The sequence below is a fragment of the Scardinius erythrophthalmus genome, assembly GCF_964197995.2.
Source record: "Scardinius erythrophthalmus genome assembly, chromosome: 8".
Lineage (NCBI taxonomy): Eukaryota > Metazoa > Chordata > Actinopteri > Cypriniformes > Leuciscidae > Scardinius > Scardinius erythrophthalmus.
Window position 1 is genome coordinate 1,518,451 of NC_138228.1, and position 16,852 is coordinate 1,535,302.

A 16,852-nucleotide genomic window follows, 5' to 3' on the forward strand; every position below is an offset into this window, starting at 1 on the left:
GTGATGAAAGTCATCCAGCTCACAATCTGTTCAGCCTCCTGCCATCTGGGAAGAGGTACAGGAGCCCCTACTCCGCACTACCAGACTCAACAACAGCTTCATCCACCAGGCTGTTAGGATGCTGAACTCTCTCCCCTCAGTCACTAGGCCGTCTAGAAGATGCAGAAAATCTCTCGTTTTCTCAAGGAACACACTGCCATTCAGATACACACACTGACTCTTCACATGGGCAAACACCCGTCACACAGTTTTACAATTAGCAATCAGAGCTTTAGCATAAAAGGGCAACAGGTGAGCTCTTCAACAGGTGAGCTCTTCAACAGGTGAGCTCTTCAACAGGTGAGCTCTTCAACAGGTGAGCTCTTCAACAGGTCAGCTCTTCAACAGGTGAGCTCTTCAACAGGTGAGCTCTTCAACAGGTCAGCTCTTCAACAGGTGAGCTCTTCAACAGGTGATCTCTTCAACAGGTGAGCTCTTCAACAGGTCAGCTCTTCAACAGGTCAGCTCTTCAACAGGTCAGCTCTTCAACAGGTCAGCTCTTCAACAGGTGAGCTCTTCAACAGGTGAGCTCTTCAACAGGTCAGCTCTTCAACAGGTCAGCTCTTCAACAGGTGAGCTCTTCAACAGGTGAGCTCTTCAACAGGTGAGCTCTTCAACAGGTCAGCTCTTCAACAGGTGAGCTCTTCAACAGGTGAGCTCTTCAACAGGTCAGCTCTTCAACAGGTGAGCTCTTCAACAGGTGAGCTCTTCAACAGGTCAGCTCTTCAACAGGTGAGCTCTTCAACAGGTGAGCTCTTCAACAGGTGAGCTCTTCAACAGGTCAGCTCTTCAACAGGTCAGCTCTTCAACAGGTCAGCTCTTCAACAGGTCAGCTCTTCAACAGGTCAGCTCTTCAACAGGTCAGCTCTTCAACAGGTGAGCTCTTCAACAGGTGAGCTCTTCAACAGGTCAGCTCTTCAACAGGTCAGCTCTTCAACAGGTCAGCTCTTCAACAGGTCAGCTCTTCAACAGGTCAGCTCTTCAACAGGTCAGCTCTTCAACAGGTCAGCTCTTCAACAGGTCAGCTCTTCAACAGGTCAGCTCTTCAACAGGTCAGCTCTTCAACAGGTCAGCTCTTCAACAGGTCAGCTCTTCAACAGGTCAGCTCTTCAACAGGTCAGCTCTTCAACAGGTCAGCTCTTCAACAGGTGAGCTCTTCAACAGGTGAGCTCTTCAACAGGTGAGCTCTTCAACAGGTCAGCTCTTCAACAGGTGAGCTCTTCAACAGGTGAGCTCTTCAACAGGTCAGCTCTTCAACAGGTCAGCTCTTCAACAGGTGAGCTCTTCAACAGGTCAGCTCTTCAACAGGTGAGCTCTTCAACAGGTGAGCTCTTCAACAGGTGAGCTCTTCAACAGGTGAGCTCTTCAACAGGTGAGCTCTTCAACAGGTCAGCTCTTCAACAGGTCAGCTCTTCAACAGGTGAGCTCTTCAACAGGTCAGCTCTTCAACAGGTCAGCTCTTCAACAGGTCAGCTCTTCAACAGGTGAGCTCTTCAACAGGTCAGCTCTTCAACAGGTGAGCTCTTTAACAGGTCAGCTCTTCAACAGGTCAGCTCTTCAACAGGTGAGCTCTTCAACAGGTGAGCTCTTCAACAGGTGAGCTCTTCAACAGGTGAGCTCTTCAACAGGTCAGCTCTTCAACAGGTCAGCTCTTCAACAGGTCAGCTCTTCAACAGGTCAGCTCTTCAACAGGTCAGCTCTTCAACAGGTGAGCTCTTCAACAGGTCAGCTCTTCAACAGGTCAGCTCTTCAACAGGTCAGCTCTTCAACAGGTCAGCTCTTCAACAGGTGAGCTCTTCAACAGGTCAGCTCTTCAACAGGTCAGCTCTTCAACAGGTCAGCTCTTCAACAGGTGAGCTCTTCAACAGGTGAGCTCTTCAACAGGTCAGCTCTTCAACAGGTCAGCTCTTCAACAGGTGAGCTCTTCAACAGGTCAGCTCTTCAACAGGTCAGCTCTTCAACAGGTCAGCTCTTCAACAGGTGAGCTCTTCAACAGGTGAGCTCTTCAACAGGTCAGCTCTTCAACAGGTCAGCTCTTCAACAGGTCAGCTCTTCAACAGGTCAGCTCTTCAACAGGTCAGCTCTTCAACAGGTGAGCTCTTCAACAGGTGAGCTCTTCAACAGGTCAGCTCTTCAACAGGTCAGCTCTTCAACAGGTGAGCTCTTCAACAGGTGAGCTCTTCAACAGGTGAGCTCTTCAACAGGTCAGCTCTTCAACAGGTGAGCTCTTCAACAGGTGAGCTCTTCAACAGGTGAGCTCTTCAATGGAGCAATGGAGGCCAACATTGGATTTTATTTTTACTGTAACTGTATACAGTAAATTCTTCTGTTGTTTTGTATGTAGACCACTGTGGGTAGGGGAGCGCGTGGCACAACGTAACACGGGGCTAGTTGTTGTAACACGCTTGTTTTAAATACTTCCACACATGCTAGCATGACGAAACTCTGTGTATTTACTAGTTGCCATATCAACACTATATAGAGAAAAAATTGCGCCAAAATTATTTATTTTTTGGAAGATATCCATAGACATTTATTAAACCATAGCAAAAGTAAATTTCTTACTTAAGTTAATTTTTCATCTCTATTTTTTGTGTTTATTTAAAATTAGACAAATCTGATATTATTTTAATCTCCAATATGTTATTTAACAGTTGAGATAGTTCTTTAATGCTTCGCTAACTAGCAGAAGACACTAGCAGGGTTTAAATCCCAGTTGTGCAGGCGGGGGCATGTTGTCACACTGCGTTACAATGTGCCCCTATTAGAAATATGCTATTATATTCTGTACTATTATTAATTCTATTGAGAAAAAGGTGAATAAAGACTGAGAGTCAATTTTCAGAAATTACTAATTATTTATTTGGTTTGGACTATGTGTTGTATAGCTGTGTTTTCCTGTGTTCGTAGTCAAAACTCAAAAATGAGTTTATATTTAATTATTAAAAAATGCCATTATTTTATATGAAAAAGTTTTTTAATTGTATTTTATTTAGAAAATATTTTAGTTTGTTTTGTATTTTTTTTTTATTAGATCAGATAACATTTTAAGCTGTCATATGTCATGTTACAATGTGCCCCACACATGTTACAATGTACCCCACCTATGGGGCATGTTGTCACATTTCACTTCCATTCTTTCGGGGTATATCACTATGGCCGATTGAGGGTATATCAAGAAAAAAGTATATACTGTATTAATAAAACAAAACCACAATTGTACTAGACATGTGGGAAATTAATGTGGGAAAAAATAAATACTCTGAACCATAAGTAGATTTACACAAACTGAGAAAGTCAAAAAGCGTTACTTTGAGCCCCGCTCTCCCCTACAACTTTGTGTTGGTTGGGATGTACACTGTGTGCATTGTTTTTGTGGGAAAAATAAAATATATTTATTACCGTGTATTTGTGTGTTCTGAGTATAAAAACAATATTCTCAGATATTTTACAACACACTTATGTATGTACTGTCTGTAGAAAGTGTAACACTGAACAAAAAAAAGCCTAAGTCATTATGATGAATGGAGAAGAAGTGTTTTACTCTGAGCACATCAGTGTTCAACTGGTTCTTATAAATGTCTATTCATATGATGGTTTGTGTGTGTCATTTGAAAACAAAATACCATTTTGAGAAGAAATAACATTGTTTTGAATGTAAAGTTTCATTTTGCAGGAGAATTGAGGGGTTTTGCCCATTGTGTGTGTGTTTTTGGATTTGTGTGTAGAGTTCTGAGAATATGAGGCATGCTTTCAGAAAATGTGTGTAAACAATCGAGAAAAACTGTAATTTAAATGTCTATTTTATTGATGCCTATATATAGTGATAGTTATATAGTTTTTAGCTATGTCTAGTTTTTTTTTTTTACTAGTCTAGTTTTAACTACATGTTTTTGTCTTCACCGTGGGATGGAGGGAAACGTAATTTCAATTGCTTTGTATGTCTGGAACATGTGAAGAATCGACAATAAAGCTGACTTTGACTTTTTGTGTGTGTGTGTGTGTGTTGGTGTGTGTGTGTATGTGTGTTGGTGTGCATGTGAGTGTGAGAGAGAGAGAGAGAGAGAGAGAGAGTGTGTGTTGGTGTGTGTGTGTGTGTATGTGTGTTGGTGTGCGTGTGAGTGTGAGTGTGTGTCACTGATTAGTCGACTCCTCCCTCTTTTTTTTGACAGGCATCAGTGTATCTGCTGCTAGTAGAATACAATCTCTTTTTTTACCTAATTAATGCTGAAGTTGTGTTCTGCACGATACGATATGTCACTATATTGGTATCGGCTGATATATGTTAATTTTTAATGTTATCGTTATCAGCCCAATAAGAGAATTTGGCGATATATTAAAGCTGATAAATAATGGATTATTCCTCGCGCCGAGACTCTTCAGATTCGCTGTTCTGACGGGCACATCTCTTTCAGTTTCAAGATCACTTTTTGCAGTTGTTTCGGTTTGTGCAGACAGGAACACCAAAGTAGGAGAAGGACTCTCAGCACAAGAGTTAAAGTCCCCCTGTGGTGTAAATCCAGCTTTTAATGTTGTTTATGTGTCTATGTGGTGTTATTAATATGCTTTAAGACAAACCATGTGTAAATTCATAAGTCGACAGCATTGCTGAGTATTCCTGAGTGGAGGCGGGGCTCATTTGCATATTCATAGAACCGCGCATACTAAATGAGGCAAGGGTGTCGAGTTACAATTCAAGATATTTTAAGGCATTAAGACATTTTTAAATATGTAATTTTGGAGTTTTAAGGGATACAATGATTGACTGGGGGACTTTAATATAAGTTATTACTAAATAGTGATTTACGATAGTTAAGAATAATCTTTTCAAGAATTTTAATTCCTCAGTTTTATCTTCTAAAAAAGTACTTTTATATAAAAACATTGTACGTCCGACTGACTGTATTCTTCGTTTTGACTCTGAACTGGAATGGCTCTGAGGATTGGGGAAGAGAGAAACATAAACCACTTCATTGGGGAAACTGAAAGACGCCAAATAAGATACACCGGTTTTGACAGATGAGAAGTTTATTCTATGTTTCATCTTTTTACTACTTTAATTCATTTTACTCTAATTCAACTATTTTAATTTCACTTGCTTTTATTTTGTACTTATTTTCTATGTAAAGCACTTTGAATTGCCGTAGTGTATGAAATGTGCTATATAAATATACTTGCCTTTCCTTGCAGGAATTCAAAATACTCTTAACTTTAAGCTAGAATATGCAATAAAATAAGAATTTTTTGTTTGTTTGTTTTGAAAATGCTTCATGGATTCAGTCCCAGGGTTGACATCGAAAAGCCTTTGGTACTGAAGTTTCTAGAGTGTCACTGGAGGACAAAAGCTGAAGTCAAGATTGTGTTCCTTGCACAAAGCGGACCGATTATGGAGTCATATGGATTTGCTATTATGGTTCCCTTATGGGGTTTCACAATCTGTGGTCAAGAAGTTCATGAAACTGAAATAGAAAAAAGAAAACACACACACAAAACACACACACACACACCTAAACATGAATCTAAAATAAAAGCCATATTGAAAAAAAAAAAAAAAAAAAAAACACTGAAGATATAAAGTAAACCTTTATCTTAAAGTTTAAAGCCCCATACTCAATGTTTACCTTGTTTTTGTGGTAAAGTGCTAAACTTTTAACATACACAAAGTTCACATGCATTTACATGGGATTTCTCCTAAATATAGACCTAACTTTTAATTAAAATGAAACAAGGTTGCATTGTAGTCATGATCACAACATTATAGAAAACATGCACAAACCCAATGTGTGAAGTCACAGAGAAGGTTTAGGAACTTAAACCAAGAAAAGACAAACGAGTTATATATTTAAGAGTTAAATACGGTAAAAAAAAAAGAAAAAAAAAAGAGGAGTTAAAAATGTGCAACAAATCTCCTCCTGAGTGATGCTGTCACAAGAGAAAAATACAATCTATAAAAACTACAGCTGAACAACTTCACACAAAAATCAGATTGAACATCACGTGTCTCTCGCTGTGCACGAGCGCCACCTCGAGGTTCAACAGGACTGAGTCACTCGACTCGTTTCCACATGAAAACCACAGAACATTTCTCATTTCTTTCAGTTCAAGCAGTCGATAACAGAAATATAGATAGACGTATTAATAAAATATATCTTTAAGAAACTCATAACTAGGTCCAACATCCATCATTTGAAAAAATAAAAAGCTCCTTACCCCAATTTCCCCCCGATTGACTGTTTCCGGTAAGGCTAAATTTCAAAGCTTTTTAATGTTAATGACAGAAGTTCTGAGAATGACGAAGAATCGGTCAATTACGACATAAAAAGTCGAAGTTATGACATACAAGTAATTATGAAATAAACAAAAGTGAAATTTTAACTATTTAGATTTTTCCTCTCAAACATTAGTAGGTCCATGTCATTTCGACTTATGTTATTATTATTTACAAAAGCCTCATTTCTGATTTGGGCTTTAGTTAGCATCATCTACACACTTTCCAGACTAAAACTCTCAAATATTCTGAGGTTATGAGAATAGTTTTTTTATTCCATTTTAATTTCTGAGGACAATTATTTTTCCACCACGTGACCATGTTGCACGGCTTTGGCGCGCAAAATCAAGATAATTTTCTAACACCACACACATGTTTAAAGTATAGTCCTACCTATTTGTAGCTCATTCTTCGACTGGTAATGGCTCAAAGTCTCCCTCGGCGTCATATAAAATAATGTGTTTCATCACGGTTAATGGAAACAGCTGAAAGAGTGCAAACCAATTTGCCGCAGAAAATCTGCCTGACATCACGTGAACATTATTTAGCCCGTTAAGTGGCGCAGCATTATGTGCCCTTACATGGGTACTTTTTTGTTTGTTGTGTTTTTATATTAATTGATGTGACTAATACTTTTATGTCGAGAAATTTTAAATAAAGTGGAGTGAACGTTTGCAGGTGCACTTAATAAAATGGCTGCGGGCGTCACGTGACCTGACCGTTAAAGGTTGCGTCTCAATCAGCTGAGGATGATTAGGCTATTTATATTTATGCTAAAATATAATTGAACAACAACAACAAAAATCATGTGTCATGCAGTGTATTGAGTTCTTATGTCTGACTCACACTTAAAAAATTCTATTAAGGGAACATAGCGAGAATAAATGGTCCCTGATTTTCATGCTGCATTGTGGGATATTTTAGGGAGCAAACGTTTCAGTGCACACTAAGTATTTTACGATTGAGACAGCCCTTAAATTTGACGATTCCCTAAGTAGATGATTCAGACTCTAGACCTGTTCTTGGACCAGTATCTCTTGAGTTTAACATTGTTTGTTTGACAGGAATAGTTTCGTCTCTGACCCTCGGGAGTCGCCATATATTCAGCAACGAAGAGACCAAATCTGGTGTTAAAAACCTGTTCTGATGGTCCACTGACTGGACGCTGGAAACCTGTTATGGCTCTACAAAACCTGAAGCATTTTAAAGCAATCAGACACAGTCACAATAAAACAGGAGAGAGAATCTGCACAATCTGGTTTTTAATCCAGTTCAAACAGAAGAAGAGCTGCAGCAAACATGGAGAATCAGAGCTGGAACAGAGGAATCAGTGTCCTGAGAATAGAGAGAGAGCACATCACTATGGCCTTCAAACCTCTTCCAGACCGGACACAATCATCTGACCAGACACGCGTGTATGTGTGTTTTAATGCACTGGTCATTCCCTGGTCACCCATTACATCATCATGATACACACCTGTTAAAACAGACTCGATCAGGGGCATGTTTCCCGTACACGAGCGTAACTCGCTGAAGAAATCAACTATAGTCTCGACTGTTTCCCGAAACCGTATTGTCTCAAATTGGTTGTTCAGCCGCGCTGGTTAATGATGTCACGCAGGTGTTGGAGTAATAACTACTGTTAATGAATCTGTTTGAGATCGAATTAATGCGAGATGTTTTACTATAAATTACAGACATTCATCTGAGGAATATTTCTCATTTTCTTAGTTATTTTGCTTTATTTCCAGATTCGATCATAGACTCTTCAGAAACTACACTTCAAATCTCTTGACAAACTAAAAGACGTAAATGACATTTGTATGTATTCTAGATGAAACAGATTGTACTGAAAGTCCGCTTGATTATTTGACTCAAGATCAGGATTTGAGTCTCTTCTTCTAACTCTTCTCCTAACCACAGGTCGAGATCTGTCGCTCCAAACACAACTCTGCGATGCTGTTTGCGAATGTTCGTTATAATCAGAGAATGTCTAATAAGGGGAGAAGTTCCACTCTCAGTAAACTTCCGGCTTCTGAACTGGCTGCAGTTCCACTCTGGCTCCACATGAGGGCACTCACAGGACGAGTGCAGTTCCACTCTGGCTCCACACGAGGGCGCTCACAGGACGAGTGCAGTTCCACTCTGGCTCCACATGAGGGCGCTCACAGGACGAGTGCAGTTCCACTCTGGCTCCACATGAGGGCGCTCACAGGATGAGTGCAGTTCCACTCTGGCTCCACATGAGGGCGCTCACAGGACGAGTGCAGTTCCACTCTGGCTCCACATGAGGGCGCTCACAGGACGAGTGCAGTTCCACTCTGGCTCCACACGAGGGCGCTCACAGGACGAGTGCAGTTCCACTCTGGCTCCACATGAGGGCGCTCACAGGACGAGTGCAGTTCCACTCTGGCTCCACATGAGGGCGCTCACAGGACGAGTGCAGTTCCACTCTGGCTCCACACGAGGGCGCTCACAGGACGAGTGCAGTTCCACTCTGGCTCCACATGAGGGCGCTCACAGGACGAGTGCAGTTCCACTCTGGCTCCACACGAGGGCGCTCACAGGACGAGTGCAGTTCCACTCTGGCTCCACATGAGGGCGCTCACAGGACGAGTGCAGTTCCACTCTGGCTCCACATGAGGGCGCTCACAGGACGAGTGCAGAATGAATGGAGGTCTATGGCGCTATACCCCTCAAAATCCACTTTCCTCAGGATATCATTTTTTGTCTAGTAATTTGAATGTTGTATTCGAAAGGAGATGCAAAGAAATTACACACTGCTGGGTGTTAGATTTTTTAGAGTCACTTATTTGCTTTAAAAAGTCTTTTAAAATGTCAATGACGTCATACACATTGTACGACCAGAGATACTGCTTTACGGCAATCCTTCAGTCACTTTCTTTTCTCTCGAGGCATCGACAACACAGCCGACACATGCAAACACACATGCTAGAAGAGTTTTTCTTTTGTTGTTTAAAAAGACCGAAAATACACACACACACACACACGATGCCATCAAGCGGTATCTCTGGTCGTAATCAGTCCTTCACTGACCAATCAGCGTTCATTAGCAGAATGCTAGCGTGTCATGGGCAACAACAACTCAACCTGTAAGAAATCGAAAGGACACAAGTACTCGTTCATTCAACTTTCGACCTATAACCCATGTTGAACTTGCAAAACCTACAATCAAATCTGAGATTTCTCAACGGCAATCGGGTGAAAGAGACACATTTAGCCGTCTAGCCCCATAGACTCCCATTCATTCTGCACTCATGGGCGATCGCCCCCAGTGGAGCTCTGGTGGAACTACAACCACAATTCGGTACAATAGGACTTAATAGGGAGTGGCCAGGCTCTCCGTAGACGGGCTCTGGTTATAACGATGGTTTCGGGAAACACAGACTCGTTGAACTGCCGATAACGATGGGACTTGCGACCGTAGTTGGCTAACAATTTTTTCGGGAAACACACCCCAGAAGATCTTCAAGGAGTCGATCACAAACGTTCATGACACTGAAACACTCGCATCAATAATATAATGCAGGTGACCTTTGACCTGGTCTTTGGTATCTAGCTGTGCAGGAACTGAAGGCAGTTTGTTTGGTTAAGGTGAGCAGGTTTGGCCACCTGATTGTACAAATGCAACAGTTCACGTTTGTTTGGTTTTGCCACGAGAAAAAAAAAACAAAGACACAAAAAGAAAGAATCGAGGGATTCACGTCCAGCATTCCAGATTCCGCACAGTATTCGGGAAGCGCGTTTGCTTCCCGTCATCATGGCAGCATGAGGTACGTAGTGTAAATCTCCACATTTCACAACAACGCTTCATGAGTGATTATATTCATAGCATCTTAAAAATAATGAGTTCACTTAAAAACATCACAGTATTCCTGAGAGAGACGCCCTCCAGTTACGGAGAGCAAACGTGAGGTTGGATGATAAAGAGGATGTTCACGCAGAGATTCTGCTTCAGTTTGTGGAATGATTTGATGGAGAACCTCATCACACCATTCATGGGTGAATCTCATGAAACCTCTGAGAAAAACATGATATTTTGATCCAAAATCAGCGGAAAGAAATGAGAAATTATATTTTGCATAAGGAAAATGTTGGACTTTTAAATTGTGAGGCTATTATCATGACAATGACATGAAATGAGACGAATTTTCTTTAAAAATGTATTATATTATATTAGTGCTATCAAATCAATTAATCGTGATTAATCACATCTAACATAAAAGTTTGTAATTATATAATATATGTGTGTGTGTGTGTGTATATATATATATATATATATATACACACACACACACATACATGCACACAAATATATATTATATATATATAAAATTACATACTGTATTTGTGAATATATATATATATATATATATATAATTTGTGACACATCGATTAATCGTGATTAATCACATCTGACAAAAAAGTTTGTAATTATGTGCGTGTATGTGTGTATATATATATACATACACACATACACACAAATATATATAATTTATAGAATATTTTTATATATAATTGCAGTCAAATAAATTAATTGTGATTAATCACATCTTACATAAAAGTTTGTAAATAAATAATGTGTGTGTGTGTGTATATATATATATGTGTGTGTGTGTGTGTATATACACACACACACACACACACATATATATAATTGCTTTCAAATCAATCACATCTAACAAGTTTGTGTATATACATAAACTTTTATGTTAGATGTGATTAATTGCAATTGTTGTATTTGACAGCACTTATACATATACAGCACTAATACATATACACACACAAACACATACATATATATTATTGCTGGCAAATCGATTAATCGCATCTCTAACATAAAAGTTTGTGTATATACACAGATGTGATTAATCATGATGAATTGATTTGACAGCACTAATATATATATATATGATTTATAAAATATTTGATTTTTTTTGTTGTTGTTGTTGATTTCATGAGATTCACCCATATATATTTAAAACTTGCCCTGAGATGCAGATGAAATAAACATGAGCAGATCCACAGCGGGCCGATCGCTCGTTCAAACATCGACTGACACATTCAGCTGGTTTCTGAGGTATAGACTGTTGTGTTCTGAGAGACAGACGGCTCTGAAATCATCAAACGCTTGAGAGAACCTTATATAAGATCCCGGGATTTTCCTCTTCCCTAGCGACCCCGTCCCCGGGTCCAGACGGATGCATAGCAGAGAGTCAGTGAGGTCCCGTCAGCATTTTTGATTCTGACGAATTCAAATCGATACAAAACAAAAACAAAATAAAAACTCATTCAGAAAAGGCCTAAACTACAGATCCTGAGGTAAAAGACATTCCCGTAACGTTGAATGCTTGAGGTATGAATGTAAAATGAGGAAAACTTGAGAGAAAAAGTTCATTCAGGAAAAAAAGTCACGAAAACAATCAGAAGACAGATCGAAACACACTCTAAATAAAAATCTTCAAGTTCTGTAAAACCTGCCCGTCGTTTGGCTGAACGTTCTGATTGTATTTAGCGTTCTCTTAAACGCCGGGCGTCGTTCATGAAACACAAGCACAAACTTCAGTATAAACCGTTCACACATCCATTCTTACGTTGCATTGAATTGATTGTGAGGTTTTACAGTAAGAGTGTTTCTGAACGGTTAACTTGTGATTCGTGAACGAGGCCCAGCGATGTTATGTTATGCATATGTGTCGATGTACGTGTGCGAAAACCGTAATATGTTTCTAAACACGCGGACAGCCGAAGTCGACAGGAGAGAATGAGGTACTGATTGTGCAACAGTTTGCGGTCGGCTCGGGTTACGGGGAGCCGCTGGTGGATGGTTCCGCGGAGCTCCGCCCCCTGGGGGAGGAGGAGGCGGGGCTTTGGCTGGGGGCGGAGCTAGAGAAGGGTCGAGCTGGAGGAGCGTGAGACACACACACACCCGCGGACGCCGACTTCTGCGCGAACAGAGTTCCTGTCATAGAAATACACAATTCAAAAAATGAGATTAATAGTGATGTACTGAACTTAATATATATATAATATACACTCACCTAAAGGATTATTAGGAACACCACACTAATACTGTGTTTGACCCCCTTTCGCCTTCAGAACTGCCTTAATTCTACGTGGCATTGATTCAACAAGGTGCTGAAAGCATTCTTTAGAAATGTTGGCCCGTATTGATAGGATAGCATCTTGCAGTTGATGGAGATTTGTGGGATGCACATCCAGGGCACAAGGCTCCCGTTCCACCACATCCCAAAGATGCTCTATTGGGTTGAGATCTGGTGACTGTGGGGGCCATTTTAGTACAGTGAACTCATTGTCATGTTCAAGAAACTAATTTGAAATGATTCGAGCTTTGTGACATGGTGCCTTATCCTGCTGGAAGTAGCCATCAGAGGATGGGTACATGGTGGTCATAAAGGGATGGACATGGTCAGAAACAATGCTCAGGTAGGCCGTGGCATTTAAACGATGCCCAATTGGCACTAAGGGGCCTAAAGTGTGCCAAGAAAACATCCCCCACACCATTACACCACCACCACCAGCCTGCACAGTGGTAACAAGGCATGATGGATCTAGGGATGGGACGATTACCGGTTTCACGATAAACCACGATAAAATGCACTGACGGTTAGTAATATCGTTTAAAATTTAATTATCATTAAAACCGTGTTTGATTATCGCGATTTTAGATCCTGTTCAGCCAGCAACAGTCTGACGCAGCCGCAGGCGCGATGTTATTTTTTTATTCAAGAAGGAATTGCGGAAGGCAGTGACCGTGCTCGGGAGATTTTTCAGCCTTTTAAAAGAACCAATTCTGAGGTGTGGTCATATTTTGGCTTTAACAAAAGTCCTGAGGGAACAAGAAAAAGTCGCTGCAATAACTTCAGATCTGCCTAGTCGTCTTGTGTGACCATCACCGACTGTTGTAGCGAACGCAAGGCAAGTTTGACCTCAATACCAAAACTACGTCTGGGAAATAATTGGGAATGAAATTTTGTTTTAAACTGAACTATTTTATATCAATAAACGTGAGGCTTCCGCAAAGAAATATTCGCAGCAAGTGGCTTAGCCAAAGACGAACGAACAAGTTCAAGACTATTAAGAGTGACATTTAAGGGATAACAATTTATATTCACTATACACTTATTACACCGATTTTTTTTTTTACCACATAATTACGGGCATATTGAATTGAGATGAATGTTTTCTTACCTTTTTATAGCCTAAATCATGTACAGCGTACAAAACAATCGTTCAGACAAGATGTCTAACGCCCGTTTCACACATACTCCATTTGCAGTGCGTATGCGGTGCGTATTTTTTTCCGTACCCATGTTAACAGGTTAGAGCTTTCACACTGCACACGGATGCAGTCCGGCGATCCGTTCCAGTTGCGGTGCGTATACAGCAGTGCAGCGATCGTTTCCGCACCGAGTCTATTTTTGCTGTGCTGCACGCGCTGAATTAAAGTGACAGTGCATGTTTCGTGGTCAAAATGAACGCAGATTGACCTAAAAATGTAGCAATTTCACCATAAATGCGATTAATTAAATAAAATTTAGTAATCTCAACATAAATGTATTTAAATACTTTTTTTTTTCACTTTAAGACCGGGGTAAAGCAAGGAAAGCTACAATTTACCTCAACAAGGTGACATAATGAACAACACTTGTCTCATTCGTGGAGGTGGAAAAACAAGTTCTTAGTGATATGCAAGATTTATTGTATTCAAATTTAAATGAAAAAGAAAAGGCATGAGAGTCGGCTGTTTTTGTCAATTTTAAGTTTTAATTTAAAATGTTTGCGATTTAATATAAAGTACATGGTTAAATATTTGCCCACTTGCTTGAGCAACTTAATATAAGTAAAAGTAATCCATTGAATAATAGGCTGACGTTGTTTAAATTGTGTATAAACGTGCGTCTGTTAAAGAGTGTATATGCGTACAAAGACAATCGGAATGCTGAGACGTTAAGACCGGGGTAAATCAAGGGAAAATACCATTTACTTCAATAAGACAACATAATGAACAACACTCGTCTCATTCGTGGAGGTGGAAAAACAAGTTATTAGTGACATGCAAGATTTATTGTATAAAGATTTAAATTATGCAAAAGAAAGGCAAGGGTATGAGTCTGCTGTTTTTGTCAATTTTAAGTTTTAATTTAAAATGTAGGCTATGCGATTTTAATAGTATCCTACATGGTAAAACATTTTTACCACTTGCTTGAGCAACTTATTATATAATTATATAGAAGTAATGCTTTTAATAATATGTTGTTTAAATTGTGTTTAAACGTGAATACGTCTATTAAACAGTGTATATGTGTACAAAGAGAATCGCAATGCTGACAAAAAAAACTTTTTTTAAATAAAAGTTGCTGATAACTTCTGGATTTGAAATAGGCTACAAATAGTGAGTATGTATTCGTGGTATAACAGCAGCGAATCAGTTACGCACTGCAAACGCAGCATATGTGAAAGCACTATTGCGCCTGCTGCTCCTGCACTGCATACGCACTGCAACACGCACCGCAAATGCACTGCACACGGAGTATGTGTGAAACGGGCGTAAGATGTCAAACGGAGACGCAAGACGGCAAGTTGTATTTGAATGAAACAAGAGAGCGCGTCCGTTGCGATACATGTTGTAACGTCTGTCAGAGAGTTTGAAGTCTGCCCAGATGAAGAATACAAGACAGTGCAAATGAACTGGTAGTTCCACGAGACTTTTATAGATGTTTTCTCTCAGTTAAGCACACTCTTCATACATGTCGAAGAGCGAATGTTAAAAGGGAAAAGAAAACTCTAAAACACGTTACAAATCAAAGTGGAAGTAAACACATTATAATAAAACAACGGTCAGCAGTGGACGGTCATCCTCTTTGCGTGATCAATCTCACTCTCACTGTGCGTGCGCGCTCACATAAAAACAGCATGCATACAATAACGTACACCATAGAAGAAGTTATCTTAAAGGCACATCCACATTCATGTCATGAACACTACTTAACACTAGGTGGCCGTTACAATGCATGTGCGCGGTCTTATAATGCGTTGCTATTGACGACCGTCATTATAAGGAAGGAAATGCTTTAAAAAGTGCAAAGCTGCTTGTTTTATTTGTTGTTTGTTGATTTTCAAATATAAAACTTGTTGAAATGTCTTCAGTGTGAGCATCAACTCTTTTTGAACACTTTCATCTCGTTTTAACAAAACCGTGATAATATTGATAATCGCGATAATTTTGGTCACTAGTATCGTGATATTAAATTTTCATACCGTCCCATCCCTAGATGGATCCATGTTCTCATTCTGTTTACGCCAAATTCTGACTCTACCATCTGAATGTCTCAACAGAAATCGAGACTCATCAGACCAGGAAACATTTTTCCAGTCTTCAGCTGTCCAATTTTGGTGAGCTTGTGCAAATTGTAGCCTCTTTTTCCTATTTGTAGTGGAGATGAGTGGTACCCGGTGGGGTCTTCTGCTGTTGTAGCCCACCCGCCTCAAGGTTGTGAGTGTTGTGGCTTCACAAATGCTTTGCTGCATACCTCGGTTGTATAGAGTGGTTATTTCAGTCAAAGTTGCTCTTCTATCAGCTTGAATCAGTCGGCCCATTCTCCTCTGACCTCTAGCATCAACAAGGCATTTTCGCCCACAGGACTGTCGCATACTGGATGTTTTTCCCTTTTCACACTATTCTTTGTAAACCCTAGAAATGCTTGTGCGTGAAAATCCCAGTAACTGAGCAGATTGTGAAATACTCAGACCGGCCCGTCTGGCACCAACAACCATGCCACGCTCAAAATTGCTTATCACCTTTCTTTCCCATTCTGACATTCACTTTGGAGTTCAGGAGATTGTCTTGACCAGGACCACACCCCTAAATGCATTGAAGCAACTGCCATGTGATTGGTTGATTAGATAATTGCATTAATGAGAAATTGAACAGGTGTTCCTAATAATCCTTTAGGTGAGTGTATATACACACAATGCATTCTGGAGTGAACGAGTAAATTATGCCGTACTCACACGCTCAAACTGTCTCTCAGACACACACTCACACTCTCAGTCTCAGTCTCTCTCTCAGACACACACACACACACAAACCTGAGTAAATGATGCCGTTCACTTCCACTGACACGCTGATACTCGCTGCTCCAGTGGAGGAAATACTCATGGCCAGATCCTGCTTCTCTTCTGCAGAAACAAACACTCATTAACACACACACCAGTGCGTCACACACACACACACACACACACACACACACCCCCCTTCGGCCCTCACACTGACCCCTGGCCGGGGCCCCGAGCCGCAGGTTCTGCGAGGCCATGGCCATCAGGTTGTGCTGGAAGGCCTGATGCATGAGTCTCTGCTGCTCCTCAGCGAGTCGGATCATCTTCCTCTCCGGCGCTTCGTTCTCCAGCTTCTCTCTGAGATGCTCCAGTGTGGAGGCCCTCAGACCCGCCTGGGGCCCCAGATCCAGTGCGGAGGCCCTCAGACCCCCCAGAGAGAGCGAG

At 40.6% G+C, this 16,852-nt stretch overlaps 1 protein-coding gene across 1 annotated transcript in view; it reads right to left on the bottom strand.

The window, feature by feature from the left end:
* Positions 1–11,279: 11,279 nt before the first annotated feature.
* Positions 11,280–16,852, bottom strand: part of LOC308695020 (AT-rich interactive domain-containing protein 3B) — a 73,481-nt gene continuing 67,908 nt past the window's right edge. The window contains exons 7-9 of the mRNA XM_081372921.1: positions 16,626–16,852; positions 16,442–16,531; positions 11,280–12,290 (exon numbers count right to left, since the gene is read on the bottom strand). The exon at positions 16,626–16,852 is cut by the window's right edge and continues 37 nt beyond it. Coding sequence (XP_081229047.1) covers positions 12,133–12,290; positions 16,442–16,531; positions 16,626–16,852 — 475 coding nt within the window. The 3' untranslated portion in view covers positions 11,280–12,132. The remainder of the gene's footprint in view (positions 12,291–16,441; positions 16,532–16,625) is intronic.